Below are 20,450 nucleotides of genomic sequence, written 5' to 3'. Positions count from 1 at the left end.
ATCTTTACTCGTAGCATCTAATGAGTCGTATGAGTTTTTTTTCGCTCTTGCAAACAATAGTCAAAATTTCTTCAATAATTGGCTGAATCGGTGTCAATGTAAACATTGCCTACGCCAAATTTGTTTCACTAAATGCGTAAACTGTAATTATTATGCGTAAATATACGCCAAAATGATGACGAAGCTGGCGTATCCCGAGTATTTGCTTGCGTAAATGACGCCGATACGCACGCTATCTCTAATGCTGGAACATGTTTGATGCTAAATATCTAAGCTCTAGCTCTTATGTTTTTTTAAAAGAAGATATTTAAAGTTTTTTCTTTCGGTTGCCATGGCAACCAGAGTTCTGCATGGAATTAAATTCTTTGAACAATTTTTAAAGGTGACCACCAAAGGAACATTCCTGTGAAGTTTGGATGAAATTGGCTTAGTGGTTTATGAGGAGATGTCATTTAAAGTAAAAGTTTACGGACGGACGATGGACGGACGACGGACGCCGGACGAAAAGCGATCACAAAAGCTCACCCTGTCACTTTGTGACAGGTGAGCTAACAACAAATGAATATGAGATTGTCACAACATTATAACATATGTAATATAATCTATGACCCTTCCTTTCTGTTTACAAAACAAGATTGCATTTGTAAACTAGAAATGTGTCATCATGCCACGGATGCCCCCGCATGCAGCCAAAATTTCAAATGTTATAATATTTAGTTCCAAATTTGTTTGCACAAAAAAAATAAAATTTTTTTTCATTCTAAGTTCAAAACTTTTCAAAGTTAACACAAACCATTTTTATACAATGTTCAAGGCACTGAAATTTAATTCAGTCTTAACCTTTTAAAAATAGCATATTGCATATTTGTAGCCAACATAATGGCTATATACATTTCCACAAAAGTATGAGTGCTGAAACTGAAAGTTCAAAATTTTTCCAACATTCAGGAAAGATAAGTTTGTCCAAAATCATTGAACCACGACCAAATTCAAACTTAAACTGCTTATTCCTAAGATGTATCTATATTATTTTCAAAGTGAAAGGGACATAACTCTGCCAAAAAATCATCGAACCATGACCAAATTCCAACTTGACCTGCGCATTCCTTTGACATATCCATGTCAATTTTGAGTTGAATATGTAACACTGTTGGGTTGATAATGAACAGAAACTGTAAATTTCATATCATTTTCAAAGTGAAAGGGGCATTACTCTGCCAAAAATCATTGAACCATGACCAGATTCAAACTTGGTCTGCGCATTCCAAAAACATGTCCATATGTCAAATTTGAGTTGAATGTGTAATATTGTTGGGGAGATAATAAACGGAAACTGAAAATTTCATATTATTTTTAAAGTGAAAGGGGCATAACTCTGCCAAAAATCATCCAACCATGACCAAATTTGAAATTGACCTGCGCATTCCTTTGACGTATCAATATGTCAAATTTGAGTTGAATGTTTAATACTGTTGGGGAGATAATAAACGGAAACTGAAAATTTCATATTATTTTCAAAGTAAAAGGGGCATAACTCTGCCAAAAATCATCGAACCATGACCAAATTTGAACTTGACCTGCGCATTCGTTTGTCGTATCGATATGTCAAGTTTGAGCTGAATGTGTTGTACAATTGGGGAGATAATGAACGGAAACTGAAAATTTCATATTATTTTCAAAGTGAAAGGGGCATAACTCTGCCAAAACTCATCGAACCATGACCAAATTTGAACTTGACCTGCGCATTCCTTTGACGTATCCATATGTCAAGTTTGAGTTGAATGTGTTGTACCATTGGGGAGTTAATGAACGGAAACTGAAAATTTCATATTATTTTCAAAGTAAAAGGGGCATAACTCTGCCAAAAATCATCCAACCATGACCAAATTTGAACTTGACCTGTATTTTCTCATGACATATCAATATGTCAAGTTTGAGTTGAATATGTTGTACCGTTGGGGAGATAATGAACGGAAACTGAAAATTCCATATTATTTTCAAAGTAAAAGGGACATAACTCTGCCAAAAATCATCGAACCATGACCAATTTTGAACTTGACCTGTATTTTCTAATGACATATCCATATGTCAAGTTTGAATTGAATGTTTTGTACCGTTTGGGAGATAATGAACGGAAACTGAAAATTTCATATTATTTTCAATGTAAAAGGGGCATAACTCTGCCAAAAATCATCGAACCATGACCAATTTCAAACTTGACCTGTATTTTCTCATGACATATCCATATGTCAAATTTGAGTTCAATATGTGCAACGGTTATTAAGATAATGAACGGAAACTGATGAGGACGGAAGGACGGAATGACGGAATGACGGAACAGGGTAACACTATATGCCCCTGCCATTATATGGCGGGGGCATAAAAATGCCATGCCACCGCATAAATACAACACTAAATAGTAATGGAGGAACACAATTTTTTTTGTTTCTATACAGATTGCCATAATGCATAGATCACTTACCTATCTGTTATTATCAGATTAGTACCTTCAGACAATAAGATTTTTAATTTTTTACTTTATGACATAGTGACGGAAAATCAATGATCCCCAGGGGCGGGGCCAATTTTGACCCCAGGGCTTTAATTTGAATAATCTTGCTAGAGGTTCACTACACAATGTTTAATGCAAAATGTCTAACCCTTAGCCTTTGTCAATTCAAGAAGATGATTTTTTAAAGTTTTTACTATATACATGTAAGGAAAACCTATGACCCCCCGGGCGGGGCTAGTTTTAACAGTAGAGGCAAAATTTGAACAACTTTGGTGGAGTACCTATAGATGATATACCAAATATCAAAGCTCTAAGCCTTGTACCTTCAGACAATAAGATTTTTTAATTTTTAACTATATGTACATAGTGAAAATCAATGAACCCCGGGGTGGAGCCAATTTTGACCCCAGGGCTATAATTTGTACAATCTGCTAAAGGTTTACTACACAATGTTTCATGCAAATTATCTAACCTCTAGCCTTTGTCAATTGTGAGACGATGATTTTTTTGAAGTTTTCACTATATACATAAGAGGAAAACCTATGACCCCAAGGGCGGGGCTAGTTTTGACACTAGAGGCAAAATTTGAACAACTTTGGTAGACTACCAATAGATGATATCATATAACAAATATTAAAGCTCTAAGCTTTGTACCTTCAGACAATAAGATTTTTTGATTTTTTACTATATGTACATATTGAAAATCAATGACCCCCAGGCGGGGCCAATTTTGACCCCAGGGCTATAATTTGTACAATCTTGCTAAAGGTTCACTACACAATGTTTCATGCAAAAATTTCTAACCTCTAGCCTTTGTGAATTTAGAGAAGATGATTTTTGAAGTTTTTACAATATACATATAAGAAAAACCTATGACCCCCGGGGTGGGGCTGACTTTGACACTAGAGGCAAACTTTGAACAACTTTGGTAGGGTACCTATAGATAATAACACATACTAAATATCAAACCTCTAAGCCTGGTACCTTCAGACAAGAAGGTATTTTAAGTTTTTACTATATGTACATATAGTGAAAATCAATGACCCCGGGGCGGGGCCAATTTTGACCCCAGGGCTATAATTTGAACAATCTTTGTAGAGATCTACCAGACAATGCCTTATGCAAAATATCTAAGCTATAGGCCTTTTGGGTCTTTACAAGAAGATTTTTTAAATTTATTCTTATAATTACTTTTGGTTGCCATGGCAACCAGATTATGGCAACCAGATTTCTGCATGGAATGAAATTCTTTGAACAACTTTGGAAGCCCTTCACCCAAGGATCAATCTGGCCAAGTTTGGTTTAAATTGGACTAGTGGTTTTTCACAAGAAGATTTTTTAAGTTCACTATATAATCTATATAACACACACACACACACACACACAAACAAACACACACACAGGTGAATCGCTATATGCCACCGCATCGCAGATGCTGCGGTGGCATAAAAAATTCAGATTTATCAAACCTCACCTCTTCTTTGACAAAGTCCACCAAGTCCCAATTATACTGAATCACTGCCTGTTTTCTTTTCCAAAACTCCAGGAATAAAGTACCTATAAATTAATTACATTCAACGTGTTAAACATATATAACAAGTTATCATTTGAAAACACCATTGTAACACTTAACACAAAGAAGTTTAAACAAAAGCTTTCATAAGCACTGAACTGTTCCAGTGTTGCTTTTTCATTGAAAAGAAATTGATATAGTAAACAACTTTATTAATTTGGAAGGGGAATTTCTTTAATACTTTAAGAGAAATGGACATAAGACCAACAAAAAAAAATCATCAACACAGAAAATTCAAATTAAAACATGGGCATAACTTTGCCAAAATTAATTAGAGGGGTACCTGCCCTTATGAATATTTTCCCCCATTTTTGTAATGAACAAGTAAATTCCAAGTTCAAAGTAAATAAGAGTGTTTTAGAAATAAAGACCTTTTCAAGAAGGTTAACAAAAATTAAATGCTGACATGACAATAGCTCCACCTTTCAAATTTAATCTAGAAAATAGTGTCTTAAAAGTTGTCCTTACAACAATATAAGGTCATGTAAAATTTCTAACAGTTATAGGAAGACTTTACCTTAAGTACAGCTTTAAAGACATAAAACATGATGACTTTTTTGGTCAAAACCATCGGTAATTACTAATTTCTCTGCAAGTGACCTAATACTAATCACACACGATTTCTGAATCACTGGTGAGAGACAAATTAAAGATTGGGACACAATATCCAAGATCAATCTGTCCTGAGAAGTTTTGCCTTGCCCTAAGATCTAACCCGAGACCACTGGATTACAAATCAGATGCTCTCCCTATTGGGCTATGTGACTGTCCTTACAAAGCCCCTCAAATCATGCACTTTTTGCAAGTTAAAAATTCACCAGATAGTCCAACTTACCCCACAGGGACATGAACACGGCAAAGAACACAGTGCCATTATTGTCAAACATTCTACTGTACTCTGAATCATGGCAGCTACTGTTCAGTTTCCAGTATGGACACTGGTAGTCACAGAGCGGACACATCGTAATGTTTAATGACTCGTCACATATCTCTTTGCTGAAAATATACATTATAAAAACTTCTATAATTTTATTTTATAGAAATAAACATGACAAAATACAAGTAGACTAATTTTAGTCTTTCTAATCGCCTTTTGATAACAAAGTCTTTCTAATCGCCTTTTGATAACAAAGTGTTATAATTAAAATCAATATGTATTTGTTTCATTTCAGTACCATGGTTTGCAGTCAGTGAAGTTAGCACTAGCCCTCAAGCCATGGGCTACTAGAATTTGTTACAGGCCCATAAAATCTTGCAAGTAACTAGGCCAACTGCCCTATGATAAACAGTCAATCATCTAAGTTTCTGAAAATGAAATCACTGATTTTTAAATGGAACAACTATTTCATTCTTAAATCAGTGAAAAGAATTATAAGTATTTAAGTCATTAATCAAGAACTTTGCACTTTAAAAGTTTAGCATTTCCCGGCTTGTAAAAACTCAATCAAGCTAGAAGATATTGCACACTTCTAATCCCAATGGCTTGTGGTTTTCAGGCTGTGCCAACAAAATTTCACCAATCTACAAACCAGAATTTTTCAACAAGGAAACCTGTCTAATGACATGTTCTGCTCTTTGACTTACTTATACTTATTTGGCTTACCTAGGGTAACTTTCATCCATGTATACGACACCATATATAAATATGATAAAGCCAAGTATGGAAGGAAAAACCAGCCATCTTGTATAAAACCCGAGCCATGCAAAATACAATCCAATCTGTGAACCATAGTAATTCCTGTAAATATATGTTTGTACACATATAATAAAGCATACTGATAAAGCAAAGTAAATCCAAAACAAATTTATCTAATTACCAGTATTGTTAATTTGCAGGTTTTACCTGAAAAAGGTTGTATAAAAGTTTTTTTGATATTACATGAGATACCATCTAGTCATCTCTACAATTTTTTTTCATATACATGTACACAAAACCCATATCACAAAAGATATCTTTAATATACTCTCCCATCTTTCAATCTGTACAAAACCATTCATCATTTTTAGGGTAAATTTATTTCAAAATATGTACTGACTGAATAGCAAACAGTGCAAACCATGATCCGATGACACAGGTATGCCAGCTGATCTTGGTCTGCACTGTCTGCATAGGTCGAATCTGTTGCAGCAGAAGACACCAAAATGAAATGTTAATGATTAAATATTTACCTTATATACTCCAAAGGTTGCACTTTGAAGAATTTTCTCCAGTAGGCCCAGTTCTCATACAAGATTTTTCGAGGATTTGAAGCCGATCCTGCTTTCCAGTGACCCTGTAAAACATACCATATTTATCATACAATCACCTAATACAATTACCCTTACACAGCTAATATGTGTAATATTTGATTGAATGATAGGAATTTTACTACAAAGAAAACCATACAAAGTTATAATATGTAATGGGATTTCAGTAAGATAATCGTCTATTCCACTTTTTAGTTTAGTACTTCATCATGTATCATAAAATCAAACATTTGGTCAGGTTTGGTTGTATGTTTTTTATGCATTTTTAACACATTTTTGGTTATATCTTGGTGGTCAGTCTACCTAACTGATTTTCCTGGACAACTAACCAGTAATTATCAATTTTTCTGCAAGTGACCAACTTCTAACTGCATCAAGAGTGATCGAAATATGACCATTAAACTCAATGTCCAAGAAAAAGTGTCATGGAAAAATTTCACCAGAACCAGTGACTCCGATGCTTCTCTATTGAGCTAAGCTGGTTGACAGGATTTAAAGGTAAAACAAAACTTACTTCATGTAATGGGTAGGCAGCACTATAGTAACCATCAGCTAACATCTTCTTTATACCTATAAATAGAACACAGCATTGCATTATATCTATATATAAAACACGGAAATTGCATCATACCTATAAAAAGAACAATAAAATCATATTATTTCTATAAACAGAACATCAAATTGCTTCATACCAATAATTATATAGAATACATTATTGACAGAGAGTTGCTTAATAGCAATCACTTAATTGCTTCATTCCTAAACATAGAAGATAACTTTGCTTTATCGCTACACACAGAACACAAATTGTTTTTGTTTTTTGATAAAAAAAGGATAGAAATAGAAAAATTTAAGAAGGTATTACATAAATGGACTTTACATGGGTTTCATACACTTTTTAGATCTGTGGTTGGGAAATGTGCATTAAATTATTTTTTCCATTTGGTGCTGGGGTGTTTGAAAATCAGGATTTTGTCTTTGGTGGAACATGTGATACTAGTCACCTTTCATTAACAACAGTGCCACAGCATTCAACAAACTGCCCAGTCCTTAAATCCCCCTTTTCCAAAGGGTTTTCTTAGGTTCAGAAGTCCACATCAAATGAGAGGAAAACAAAAAGGTGTCAGAAAGCAGTAGTGTGCAGCTCACTTGACTTTTAACGGTCTACATTCATCAGGCATATTCTCTCAATGTGCATAATCAGTTCATACATTAGTCCTGTCATTTTGGTCTCAGTAATAAAGAATACTAAAAAAAATCCATCTACATCTATAAACTACTTTTATTGTTTCTAACAGTAATTTGGAGAACCTCTATTCTGTATCACTGTATTACAGTACTGCTTAATTCAATATCATGATGATAATGATAATTTAGAATTTTGATAACAGATAGAGAGAAAAAAAAACTAACAAAAATAACTTTTCTTTATTATACCTTGCAAGAGAGTAAAAAATAATTAACTACATGAATGACTTACTTAGAAAGTTTACAGGAACGGAGAGACTGTCCATAAGGGGTGGAAACAGAGGGGCCAAGAAAAGAGAATTTTGTAGTTGGAAAAAAAAAAAAAAAAAAAAAAAGAAGACCGACAGACGGCTTGAATACTTGAACACATCATTATGGAAACTACAGTAAAAACTCGCTTTACGACCACCCCGTTTTCGAGACCAACCCGCTAATACGAACGATTTTTTAAAGACCAGAATTTTTTATTCTTTATTTTAATGGTCGCTAACCCCGATTTTGAGACCACCCCGTTATTCCGTAATGCGACCAGTAAATTCAGTCCCATTTCGTACATTCTGTACATTTGGAAACCCATAAATACGACCGCGGGCACTTTCTCAAAATAGTGTATGCTTTATATCTTCTCATTTGAAATAGGTTAGCCCAGAATTAAACATGTGTACAGTACATGGTATCCCTTAATATATTGCCTAGTTTTCTGTTTGGCCAAACTCATTAATGAGACCAACCCGCTATTAAGACCAGATTTGTAAAGTCCCTTCATTGGTCTCATTAGCGAGTTTTTACTGTACATGGAACCTTCTACAATACAGCAAAATAAAATGGAACAGAAATATCTACTACCCAAAAAGTTAGAAGATAGCCAGTGCTGGTGAATCATTAGTTCAAACGTATTATACCTTTTACCCTATACATTCTATACATTTCACATAAATGTTCTTGAAGCCTTTGTTCTGGTGAATCTGAATAATTAACAGACAAATCTTAACTTAAACAAACCTCAATGCTTCTACTATCATATTGTGTGAAATAAATTACTTGCAACACAGTTTTCACTTCATCCTATTCATTTACTGCAAAATCTTTATTATTCGTGTGGCAGTAATTTTAGCGGTTTTTATAAATATGTCAATCAACAATTCTAGTGTTTTTTCTAAATATGTCCATCATCAAATTTAAGATCCAACGAAATATTATTTTTTCTGCTGTAAAATCATTTTTGCATTACATTATTTGCACTTAAGTTTCTTGCAAAAAAATCTACAAATAAAATTTTTTACTTTACTTTTCTGCACAAACAATACACATATTAAAAACTAACAAAAATGTCCTTTTTGACAAAGCAACAAAATTTCATACCCACAAAATTAAGTGAATTTACAGTATTTAAACATAATTATTTTTTTAGCTTGAAGAAATGTTGAAGCAGGTCCCTCTGGCACTATACTGCTGGTATAGACTTACCCATTTTTGCAGATCTCATTCAGTAAACTAGAATTTATACTTACAAAGAACAGTTTGAACAGTAAAATTTTAAATTGTGGGATTACAGTAGCTCTGTCCTAATAAAATGAACTTCAACAAAAAAGTAGCAACAAGGTTTCAATATTTCCCAACTTTATGAACAAGCATGCAAAAAAGCGCAAAAACAACAACAACATTTCTATAAAGCACATAACGACCATTAATGTATCATTAAAATAAAAAAATATTAAAAATAATATTACGTCATGGCTAACAACAATAAAGGACACAATAATGGAGTTAATAGATTTTCTTTTCTGCTGCTTCAAAATATTTGTTTTTTTATATCAAAATTACTTAAACAATGATTTTTCCCCCAAAAACAGTTTTGTTCATCCATCAGTCAATTACAACCCCAGCCCAGCATGCCCATGAATGTGCAGGAGAATAATAATAGAGTTTTTATCTTTCCTTCTGTTCATTCCTGTCCCCACACTGGAGGGTCAATGCAGTATTTTTGGTTAGGATACAAAATAGCAGGAATGTTTGACCTGCACTACCATAAAGAAGGGATTTGCCAGCCTTTACCTAGGGAGATTTTACCATCTATCAACCTTTACCTCTGAGGAATTTTACAATCTATCAGCCTTTAGTATTGGGGGGGGGGGGGGTTGCCATCTGTCATTTTATTACCTAGGGAATTTTGCCATCTGTCAGATTATTACCTAGGGGATTTTGCCATCTGTCAGATTATTACCTAGGGGATTTTATCATCTGCCAGATTATTATCTAGGGGTACCTACTGAGAAGATTTTACCCTTTTCCAGATTATTCCTTAGGGGATTTTAAGTGCTAGCCTTTACCTGTATCCAGTCTCATATTTCCCAAGGGATGTGGAGGGATTGGGGCAACAAAGTTGGTGTAACAAATGATTGGTGCATGATAAATCACAAGGTCACTGCTGGCAAGTAAAGCTCATTTTTCCTTAAATTTCTAAAATATTAATAAATCTCTTAGCCAGTTTTTCACTTCTGGAATAGTTTAAAATGTAAACACATTTACTATAAACAACATGCAAGCTTCTAGTTTTACAATATTGACATACTTCTAAGCTTCAAGCATTTTAAGAACAATAAGTCAAACCTGCATTGACAGAAACATAAAACCTGATTGGCTCCGAAAAATGGCAAAATATATTGGACAGTCCGACACTATATCTTTTTTTTTCATCCATGGTATTTAAACATTTTTTTCAGGGACAAACATTGAAACTATGCTTTTTATCCCAATGAAAAAAGGTCTTTAAAATAATTGTAAAGAATTGTCAAGTTTTGAATGAATAAGTTAGTTTACAGTAAATGTGTTGAAAAAATCTCATATTGGAACTGAAAACAAAGCTGACGATCTCTGAGCAAATAAAACAAAAACACTTTTCAATTACCGCCTTATAAAATTTCGAAAAAAAAAAAAAAAATCTTGCAAAAAATTTGTTCATTAAAATTATTTCAGCACAACTTAGAATCTCTAGCAACTTTGTAATGGTTACCTTCAGTTTCTGTTGAACGAGGAACCGTTAACACAGGTTTTACTTTATTTACGTTATTTTCCTCTGGTAAAGCATAACAACAAAAATAATATTATTAAAATGCTATCATTTGTCATTTTCTATGTTGTTAGTTAGTATCACTTTTCTACCAGGTTCTTGGGTGGGGCAGGACACTGAACTGTTTGGAATAAACATATCTCCGTGGGTGGGTGGAGTTAGTTAGTACACATACCTACATCGTGAACGTGGAAATTTTCAGCTGAAATAACCACTTTATAATTTGACTACGAAAGTAAAAGTGAATGCTAGATTAGGGTAAATTAGCAGAAATGATTAATTAATGAATTTAGTACTCTGCAAACAAAATTCCATTGAATATTTCTTTAACTGGACAAAATTAAGGAAAGTATATAAATACCATCAAATACATTCAAAGATTACATAATTCATTACAATTTCATTAAAATATATGCAACAAACTCTATAATGTTATATGTTAGAATAATGGCAGTATATATACATGTATAATGAAATAATAAAATAAAACCTAATAACTGATTGATCATTCACTATATGCAGCTTTTGTACAATATATAAACATTAATTTTAATGTTTTCCTTGGCAATAGCTACAACAGAACAATGCTTTATAACACAAATTTATTTCAGAACAAATTCCAATGTTTATTTTCTATAACTTACTACTATCTACCATTCTTTGGAGCACTTTTAGAATCTGTCCACAGCAAAATCCATGTTAACACATAACCCTAACCCATATCCCTAACCTTAACCCCAGAAGTAATCCGAGTGATTTTGTAGAGAAACATAGATATTCAAAAAATAATATTTAGTCAAATTATAATGTTAAAAATACCTGCCGCCAGATTCTTAAGTTTAGCCCAATCGTCTTATGAAAGAAGTAAGGGTATTTGATATTCATAATGTAACAAGAGGGCCATGATGGCCCTGAAGTCGCTCATCTGTATATAGGCCCCACGGAGCAGGGCCAGTTTAAACCCCAGGGCTTTTGTTTGAACAAACTTGGTAGACACCCATTAGAAGATGTTTCATGCTAAACATCTAAGGTCTAGCTCGTTGGGTTTTTTAAAAGAAGATTTTTTAAGTTTTTTCTTTGCACATATAATTAAAAACAATGACACCCCTGGGGCAGGGCCAGTTTTGACCCCAGTGCTTTTATTTGAACAATCTTTGTAGACACTTACTAGAAGATGTTTCATGCTTAAAATCTAAACTCTAGCTATTCGGGTTTTTTCGAAGAAGATTTTTAAGTTTTTGCTATACACATATAAGGAAAATCAATGTCCCCCGGGGCGGGGCCAATTTTGACCCCAGGGCTCTTATTTGAACAAACCTGGTAGACATACATTAGAACATGTTTCATGCTAAATATCTTAGCTCTAGTTTTTTGGGTTCTTTAAAAGAAGATTTTTTAAGTTTTTACTATATTCATATAGGGAAAATCAATGACCGCCTGGGGAGGGGCCAATTTTGACCCCAGGGCTCTTTTTTGTACAAACTTGGTAGACATCCATTAGAACATGTTTCGTACTAAATATCTTAGCTCTAGCTCTTTGGGTTCTTTAAAAGAAGAATTTTTAAGTTTTTACATTTATACATATAGGGAAAATCAATGACCCCCTAGGGCGTGCCAATTTTGACCCCAGGGCTTTTATTTGAACAAACTTGGTAGACACTCACTAAAAGATGTTTCTTGCCAAATATCTAAGCTCTAGCTCTTTGGGTTTTTTAGAAGAAGATATTTAAAGTTTTTTCTTTTGGTTGCCATGGCAACCAGAGTTCTGCATGGAATTAAATTCTTTGAACAATTTTCAAAGGTGACCACCAAAGGAACATTCCTGTGAAGTTTGGATGAAATTGGCTCAGTGGTTTATGAGGAGATGTCATTTAAAGTAAAAGTTTACGGACGCGGACGGACGATGGACGGACGCCGGACGAAAAGTGATCACAAATCTCACCCTGTCACAAAGTGACAGGTGAGCTAAAAACTGACGGTTAAAATCCCAGCAGGGAAAAACAGTATGTTGGGCATTTTACCCCAGATACAAGCTGGTACCTCAGATAATACAGAGAAGTTTAGGGGGTGTTGTTTCTTTCCCTAGCAGTATAAGCCAGAAAACAACCATTTACTCACAACAGTGAAGGCGTGACTTTAAAAACCATATTTTACAACAACATATTTTATTCTATTCTACAAATCATATATTTTACCCAACATGAATGTGCTTGGTAAGAAATAGTGACAAAATTAAAATTTTTGTATAAGTTTATTTATCAATTCTTACCGAAAGTATAGGCTTCTTGCTTGTCTTCACCAAATGGTTTTCTTCTCAGAATGAAATCAACGATCCGTGAACGTTCTGGACTTGTGAAGAATAACTCCTTCTGTTCTGGTATGTCAAACCTATCAGGGAAAAGAACCATGTTCATAATCTATTTATAGGATAGCCTGTATTAAAGTTTATAGAATTTAAGTTATAATGATGAGTGGAACAACTTAAGTTATGAAACATTTTCAATTTCAAATGGTTGAAAGTTACCAAACAACAAACAGGACTTTTAGACTTGCATTACCTTGTTTAATTTATCTGGTGGTATTGGGCAAAAATGAAGTCAATCAACTAAATGGACATATTTAATCCTCGACATTTTATATTAAGCCATTTTTTTCAGTTACTTACGAACAAAAAGTAAACTCTACTTATAATATTGGTTATAATGATAATTATACATCTTATAGCACTGCTGTTGCCAGGGTTCTGATTCTTTTTTTTTTTTTCAAATTGGTTGCCTCTTTGTTATAACAATATCCTGATATAAAAATTTTAATTTGACTGTCCACTGAATTCCTTATAAGCAGTGTTTACTGTATTTGACTTCTCACAATGGAATCAATGAAATGATTATCTGAGTAAACATCTTTATGTTAAAATTTTTAAATAATTTGAAGATTTTTTTTCTTCATTATTTATAACGGAATTTAAGTTGATCCTGCTAGGATAATGTTATAGTTTTCTATCAGACTTACAAATATTCCCGATCTCTTGTAAAAGTGAGTGTTGCATCTTTCTTAATCTTCGGGAAAATAGTATCATCAAGCTGGAAAGGTTTTGTGGCAATTTTGGTCACAGATAAGATTGAGTTCCACAGGGTCGTGCTAACAGCTTTCACAGGATTCTGAAAATAAGTAGTTCCAAAATTTAAACCAATATCTTTCATTGTTAATGTATTTTATTCAAATTTTTGCATGCAACAAATCTTTAACTATACATTTAATAAATATATCTAAATTTGTCTCTTTATCAACTTTTTAACTGAACTGATAAAAATGGGACATTTTTTTGGAAACCAAGGGTCAAAACTACATCATCATGCCCCTAATTAGAAGTTTCTTCTGACCTTACCATTAAATTATTAGCATTTATTAAATTCATTCATATTTACGTTACTTCTCAATGTCTGAAAATCATAAATCTAATTAGACCAAAGAAGGAGCCATTCTACACGCTAAATCAATAACTTACTCTAGGAATATTATATATGAGCCGTGTCACGACAAAACCAACATAGTGCGTTTGCGACCAGCATCGATCCAGACCAGCCTGCGCATCCGCACAGTCTGATCAGGATCCATGCTGTTCGCTTACCAACTCCATTACAAGTAAAGGAAATGATAGCAAACAGCATGGATCCTGATCAGACTGCGCGGATGCGCAGGCTGGTCTGGATCCATGCTGGTCGCAAACCCATTATGTTGGTTTTGTCATGACACGGCTCATATGAATATTCATGTATATCAACGAGGAATTATTCTATGTGACTGTTTTAGATACATGTAGTGTAATACAGTAAAACTTTGCTTCTTTAATAACTTACACCTTAAATGTATAACCTATTCTATACTATTGATGAATTAAATTCATTACATTTAACGTCATTGACTCTACATTATGTACCTAAATGTAGCCTAATTACTTATAATTGTCTATTGAATAAATAACTTTATTATACTATCAACTAATCTGTACTGTTCCATATTAACATTTCTCTCTACAGATAAATAAAATGTAATTATTATGAGAATTTTGAGTAAAAAAACAAAGATTTTTGTATTTTTGTTACATCATCTATTCTATACTCTATGCAATGCATCATTTTATAAGCTGTGTACTTTTATGATTGATACAGTAAGTGTGTTGTGAGAATCATAAATATCCTACAAAAAAAATGTTTCTAAAAAATGTTTTACCGATCTGTTACGAGCCAATGAATTATCCTGTTTTAAATACAATATTGAAATATTTGCTAACATCTTTTTCATTGGTTGCATGAAAACTCTAAGACCAATTATAGTATAAACCAGCATAGCAAGAAAACAAAAATAAACAACTATCAGGCATTACAATGGAATAATAGAGGCTAGAGTAAAGAATAAAGCAAACTACAATGCTATAAGTGTAAGGCAACAATGAACAAAGTTTAAGGTTATTTTAGAAATTTTGTACAATGCTTTAAGTTAACTTGCTTGTTTGTCAAACAAATTAAGAATCATGGATTGGTACAATGATGGATAGCTATGATGGGGCTGTGGTGGACATGTTTATTTGAGCCGCGTCATGACAAAACCAACATAATGGGTTTGCGACCAGCATGGATCAAGACCAGCCTGAGCATCCCCACAGTCTGATCAGGATCCATGCTGTTCGCTTTCAGTTTCTCTACTTGTTATAGTGTTTGTAAGCGAACAGCATGGATCCTGATCAGACTGCGTGGATGCTGGTCGCAAACCCATTATGTTGGTTTTGTCATGACGCGGTTCATTTATGGACTAGAAATTTCTTGCCAGTAGGTTTGTGTTTGGAATCATTTTACTGAGAAGAACTTTAATCATGCAGATGAAGTAATCACAAAAGAAGTGTATGATTAACCCATTGCTTCATGAGCATTTTGTGAAAAATGGCTGTTTTCATTGAAAAGTCTCCCGTTACAAGTTCAAATTGCTATAATACTATAAAAACTGCTTCAACACTAATCAAACTTGGCACAAATGTTGACTGGACCATTAGCAACAACATGCTCAGGCTTAAATTTTCTGTTACCATGGCAACGAGGGGACATCTCAAAATTGCCAAAAATCACTATTTTGCGTTGATTTTTTCCATCAAAATTGATTTCAAAGTGCTGCAACTTCTCAATGGATTGAGATAGAGTCAAATGCTTTTCAGCGTTGGTTACACGTTACCTTATGATCAATCTGGGGTCATTTACAGCCTCTCACAAGTCCAAAATTTTCTTGGCGATGAGGGGGACTCCGCCCCCCTTCAAACCCCCCAAACAGAAGGGGGCACATCCCCCTTCTGGCAACCCCTGATGTATCTTTTGGTTGGGGGGCCGCGCCGAAAAAGAGGTCACTTTTTTTAACAAAATTTCTCAAACAAAAACAAGTGTTTGGGGCCTAAATAAGGCATTTTTTCATCATTTGAGACAACAAAAAGGGGGGGTGAAAAAGGCGTTAAAAGGCGTGTATATGAAGTAATGGGTTAAGTATGTAACAAATATGTATATATTCATGCAAGGTTTCCAGTTTTTTTTATGCTATCTTTAATATTCTTTGCCATAAATGTTTGTTTCTTTGGGCTCAGTAATACTGTTCACCTTAGTGCAGTAATGGGTTAACTCCTATTTAACTTTGAACAGGAGTAAATACGTTACTGCAATACGGTGATGTAACAGTGTTTTCAGTAGTAATATAGTCTCTGCTAGGGACTACAAACTAAATTATCTGAAATGAGTACTAGTTGCCTTGAAATTTTAACTCTGGAAGTGCATTATAGATCTAATGCTTTAGCTAATGAATTAACCAGAACAACAAAGCACTGATCTCAGAACAGACAACACTTAAACACCAAACAACTGCAAGCCTTGCATTGAGCTGGTGGGTAACAACAATGATAACATGTGATTATAAAATAACAGGATTGATGTTCATGAATGAATAAAAATACAAATAAGTAAATGAAAAATCACTAAGAATGTATGCTTGAAATAAACAAAATAAACTTTAACAGAAGCACAATGTAAGGGTGCAAACTGGTAACGAAAAAATGCAAAATTTACATGTATCAAGAAAAAGAAAAAAAAGAAAAAAGAAAACAGCGATCTAAATTAGAAACAGGCCATTATGGTCTTAAAACAAGAATTTTATAAAAGACTCAACTAATACATGTTTTTGTTTTTTGTTTAGCTTGTGTTTTATTTGCACCAAAACAGTATAGGTCATATGGCGAATTTCTAACTTGACTGGATTTAATGATTGCTAGCTGCATGGCTTCAGGGGCAACCCGTTGTTTCCTTGAGCAAGAAATTTTACACTAATTTCTCAGTGCTGGTTTGTTCTAGGAACGGAATCGAAAGTGTGTCTATAAACTTATAGCTTCCTACACAATTAAACTAAAATAAGTTCTGTATTTAGAATATTTTCTTTGTTGTTTGAACAATGTAAACACCAAAGATGTCAAAAAAAAAAATTAAAATATTTTTTTTTCTACCTGACATTAAGTTTGGATGGAGGATGAACTTCACAAACACAAAAAGTAAACATATAACAAGATTCGTAACACATGAAACATCTCATGCATTGTTTGTTACCAAAATTTTATCACAAGCTGGGGGCTCTGCTCTGTAGAAAACATTTGGCTCCTGCGACAGCGATTTAATGAAGAAATATATAACACTTTAGTAAGTTTAATACAGTCCCTGATTCAAATCTAAACAGAATTCCCTTTTAAATGAATACTTTCAATTATTCTAAATTGCTGTGTTCAAGGTACTGGGGCAAACAAAGGTTTATTCCATAGTCATATATCTATATTCCATCTTCATCCATAAATTTTTATATACCATTTGTTAAACTTGATTTTTGTTACAGGTTGCCTCAGCAAATTTAGTTTCACATATTCTTTTTGTCTTTAAAGGCACCCTCTAAAGAAAATAGTAGGATTGTCTGCCTAAACAAAATCCTAAACTGAAACATATTTTCTTTCTTATAAAAGCATAACTACAGACTAAAAGCATGGGAAAAGAAGAAGCAGTGATGTTTGTACAGAGAAGCGTGGGTAATGTGCTGTAAAGCAAGAGCAATAACTAAGGCATATATCTAAATAGTGACTAATACACTGGATTCATACAGCATTAAACACTTAATTTTTCAAAAAACTATAATAATCATTTCAAAGATTACAGAAAAAATAGGAATATGTTCAACATGATACATTATGCATATCTTGTCTCTCTTTAATTTTGCAGGATTCCTATCAATTTCTAAGAGAAAGATGGAATGTCCAGTAATGGGCTTATTTCATTATTTTCAAATACACACTAACAAAACCAGAAATTAAAACAACCCATATGACTAGACACTGCATCTTTGTTTTAACAAAAGTAAATTACTTAAAATATTCCAGGATGACTTTGTAAAAAAAAATCTAAGCCTATTTCTGTGTGCATGAAACCACAAGTCTGTTAGTAAGCATATCACATCAATAGAAGCTGATTTATATATATATATATATATATATATATATATAAAAGTAAAATCTCTAAATTGCCGTATATAAGCAAAAACGCTAATTTAAATTTGCCGTAGCTTTCGGCCTTGCGGTCTTCTTCAGCAGCATTTATTTCACATACAAATATATCAAACAAAACAATGGAAGTGACGTAACATCAATGAACGACGCCCGCCGTGGCATTGGTTGCCGTCTGCCGCGTTATTCTTTTGTATTAACTCCATACGGTCTATAGGTTCTTAATTTATTTTTCCACAAAGTGGCGTTGGTTGCCGCCTGCCGCGGATCGTTAGCGGCGCATTTTTATACGAACGACCACACAGTAAATGATTTTTCAATAATGGGGCTGGAAAAGCTATACGGGAATGAACAATACAGAAAAACAATAGAAAATTTGTGGAAAAATAAATTAAGAACCTATAGACCGTATGGAGTTAATACAAAAGAATAACGCGGCAGACGGCAACCAACGCCACGGCGGGCGTCTTTCATTGATGTTACGTCACTTCCATTGTTTTGTTTGATATATTTGTATGTGAAATAAATGCTGCTGAAGAAGGCCGCAAGGCCGAAAGCTACGGCAAATTTAAATTAGCGTTTTTGCTTATATATATATATATATATATATATATATAAAGCTAGAATTTAATATGTGTAGCAAGAATGTTGCATATATATACATTGTACATGAGAATATATCAAAGCATCTACACAATCAAATCATATATAATAATAATAATAATAATAATAATAATAATAATTCCAAAACAAGCTAATTTCTTGAATAGCATCTAATCAAAGAAAAAATCTTCACATTATTCTCAAGTCTACAACAACTAAAGATCACCCATTTTTGTTTATCAAATAGTTTATACTTGAATTAATTCCCTTCCCCCATTTAAACAGCAACACAGGTGTGTTTCATTTCTCCTTCCAATCCAGTGTGTTATTAAATATATATAATTCACCACAGACCTGTATAATGATTTTTAACTTGTCTGACCATGCATCATTTAATTTGCAGATATGTTGGCATGATAATATTTACTCCAATATATTTCATAAACATACTTTTGCATGCATTATTCATTAACGCTTATAATCTTTCATTATATGCTAATGCTTAACCATTTTTGTTTCTGCCCCCCCCCCCCCCCAAAAAAAAACAAACAAGAAACATGGCAATGCCACGAAACCAGGTTTTCAATTATCACCATTGTAGATAAATATGTTGTATTTGAAATACAAATACAAGCAACAAACAATGTAACTATGTGCAATGTAAAACATGAATAATGTAGGAGGAATTGCCACAGAAGAAGTGTTCACTATATATTCTGTATAAGGAAAAAAAACAAAGGGCCATAATTAGATAAAAAATTATCCAATCACAAAACCCTGACAATATGCACCAGGGCACTGGATGACAAAGCTTCTGTGAAAGTTTGAACAAAATCCGTTGAGAAATGTAGGAGTTCAGCACAGAAAAACTTTTTTCACTATATATTCTGTATAAGGAAAAAAAAACAAAGGGCCATAATTAGGTCAAATATTATCCAATCACAAAACCCCGATAATGTGTGCCAGGGCACTTGATAACAAAGCTTCTGTGAAAGTTTGGTCAAAATCCGTTGAGAAATGTAGGAGAAGTTGCGCATGGTAAAAATTGTTTACTATATAATCTGTATAAGGAAAAAAAACATAGGGCCATAATTAGGTCAAATATTATACAATCACAAAATCCTGATAAAATGCCCCAAGGCACTTGATGACAAAGCCTCTGTGAAAGTTTGGTCAAATTCTGTTGAGAAATGTAGGAGGAGTTGCGCACAGAGGAAATTGTTCACTATATATTCTATATAAGGAAAAAAAACAAAGGGCCATAATCAGGTCAAATATTATCCAATCACAAAACCCAGACAATATGCGCCAGGGCACTTGATGACAAAGCTTCTGTGAAAGTTTGGTCAAAATCTGTTGTGAAATGTGGGAGGAGTTGCGCACAGAAGAAATTGTTTACGCCTACCCGCCCGCCTGCCTGCCCATCTGCCTGCCCGCCGACATACCTCAATCTATTAATAAACAGTTTTTTCCTTCGGAAAACCTGGTTAAAAAATAAATAAATAAACAGAACTTGGTAATTGGTAGTTTTTGTTGTTTTCACTCATACATGAATAGAAAGAAGATGTCTACAATTTATTGAAATGAGAAAGTGTTAAGCACTTATATTGAACCTTGGCTGTTTAGT

The 20,450-nt window shown here is 33.6% G+C and overlaps 1 protein-coding gene across 6 annotated transcripts in view; it reads right to left on the bottom strand.

The window, feature by feature from the left end:
* Positions 1 to 20,450, bottom strand: part of LOC132758163 (anoctamin-4-like) — a gene marked incomplete at its 3' end in the record, with an annotated part of 45,626 nt that overhangs the window by 9,585 nt on the left and 15,591 nt on the right. For 3 of the 6 annotated variants that reach the window (XM_060749698.1, XM_060749702.1, XM_060749704.1), the window contains 9 exon segments: positions 3,987 to 4,069; positions 4,921 to 5,081; positions 5,689 to 5,823; positions 6,255 to 6,358; positions 6,847 to 6,902; positions 10,826 to 10,852; positions 12,920 to 13,038; positions 13,663 to 13,811; positions 17,283 to 17,333. In XM_060749698.1, the coding sequence (XP_060605681.1) occupies positions 3,987 to 4,069; positions 4,921 to 5,081; positions 5,689 to 5,823; positions 6,255 to 6,358; positions 6,847 to 6,902; positions 10,826 to 10,852; positions 12,920 to 13,038; positions 13,663 to 13,811; positions 17,283 to 17,333 (885 nt within the window). 6 annotated transcript variants of the gene reach the window in all.

Source organism: Ruditapes philippinarum, unplaced genomic scaffold, assembly GCF_026571515.1.
Source record: "Ruditapes philippinarum isolate M1 unplaced genomic scaffold, ASM2657151v2 ctg5012_1_1_1_1, whole genome shotgun sequence".
In the NCBI taxonomy this organism is placed as follows: domain Eukaryota; kingdom Metazoa; phylum Mollusca; class Bivalvia; order Venerida; family Veneridae; genus Ruditapes; species Ruditapes philippinarum.
This window is presented reverse-complemented; position numbering and strand designations above follow the sequence as displayed.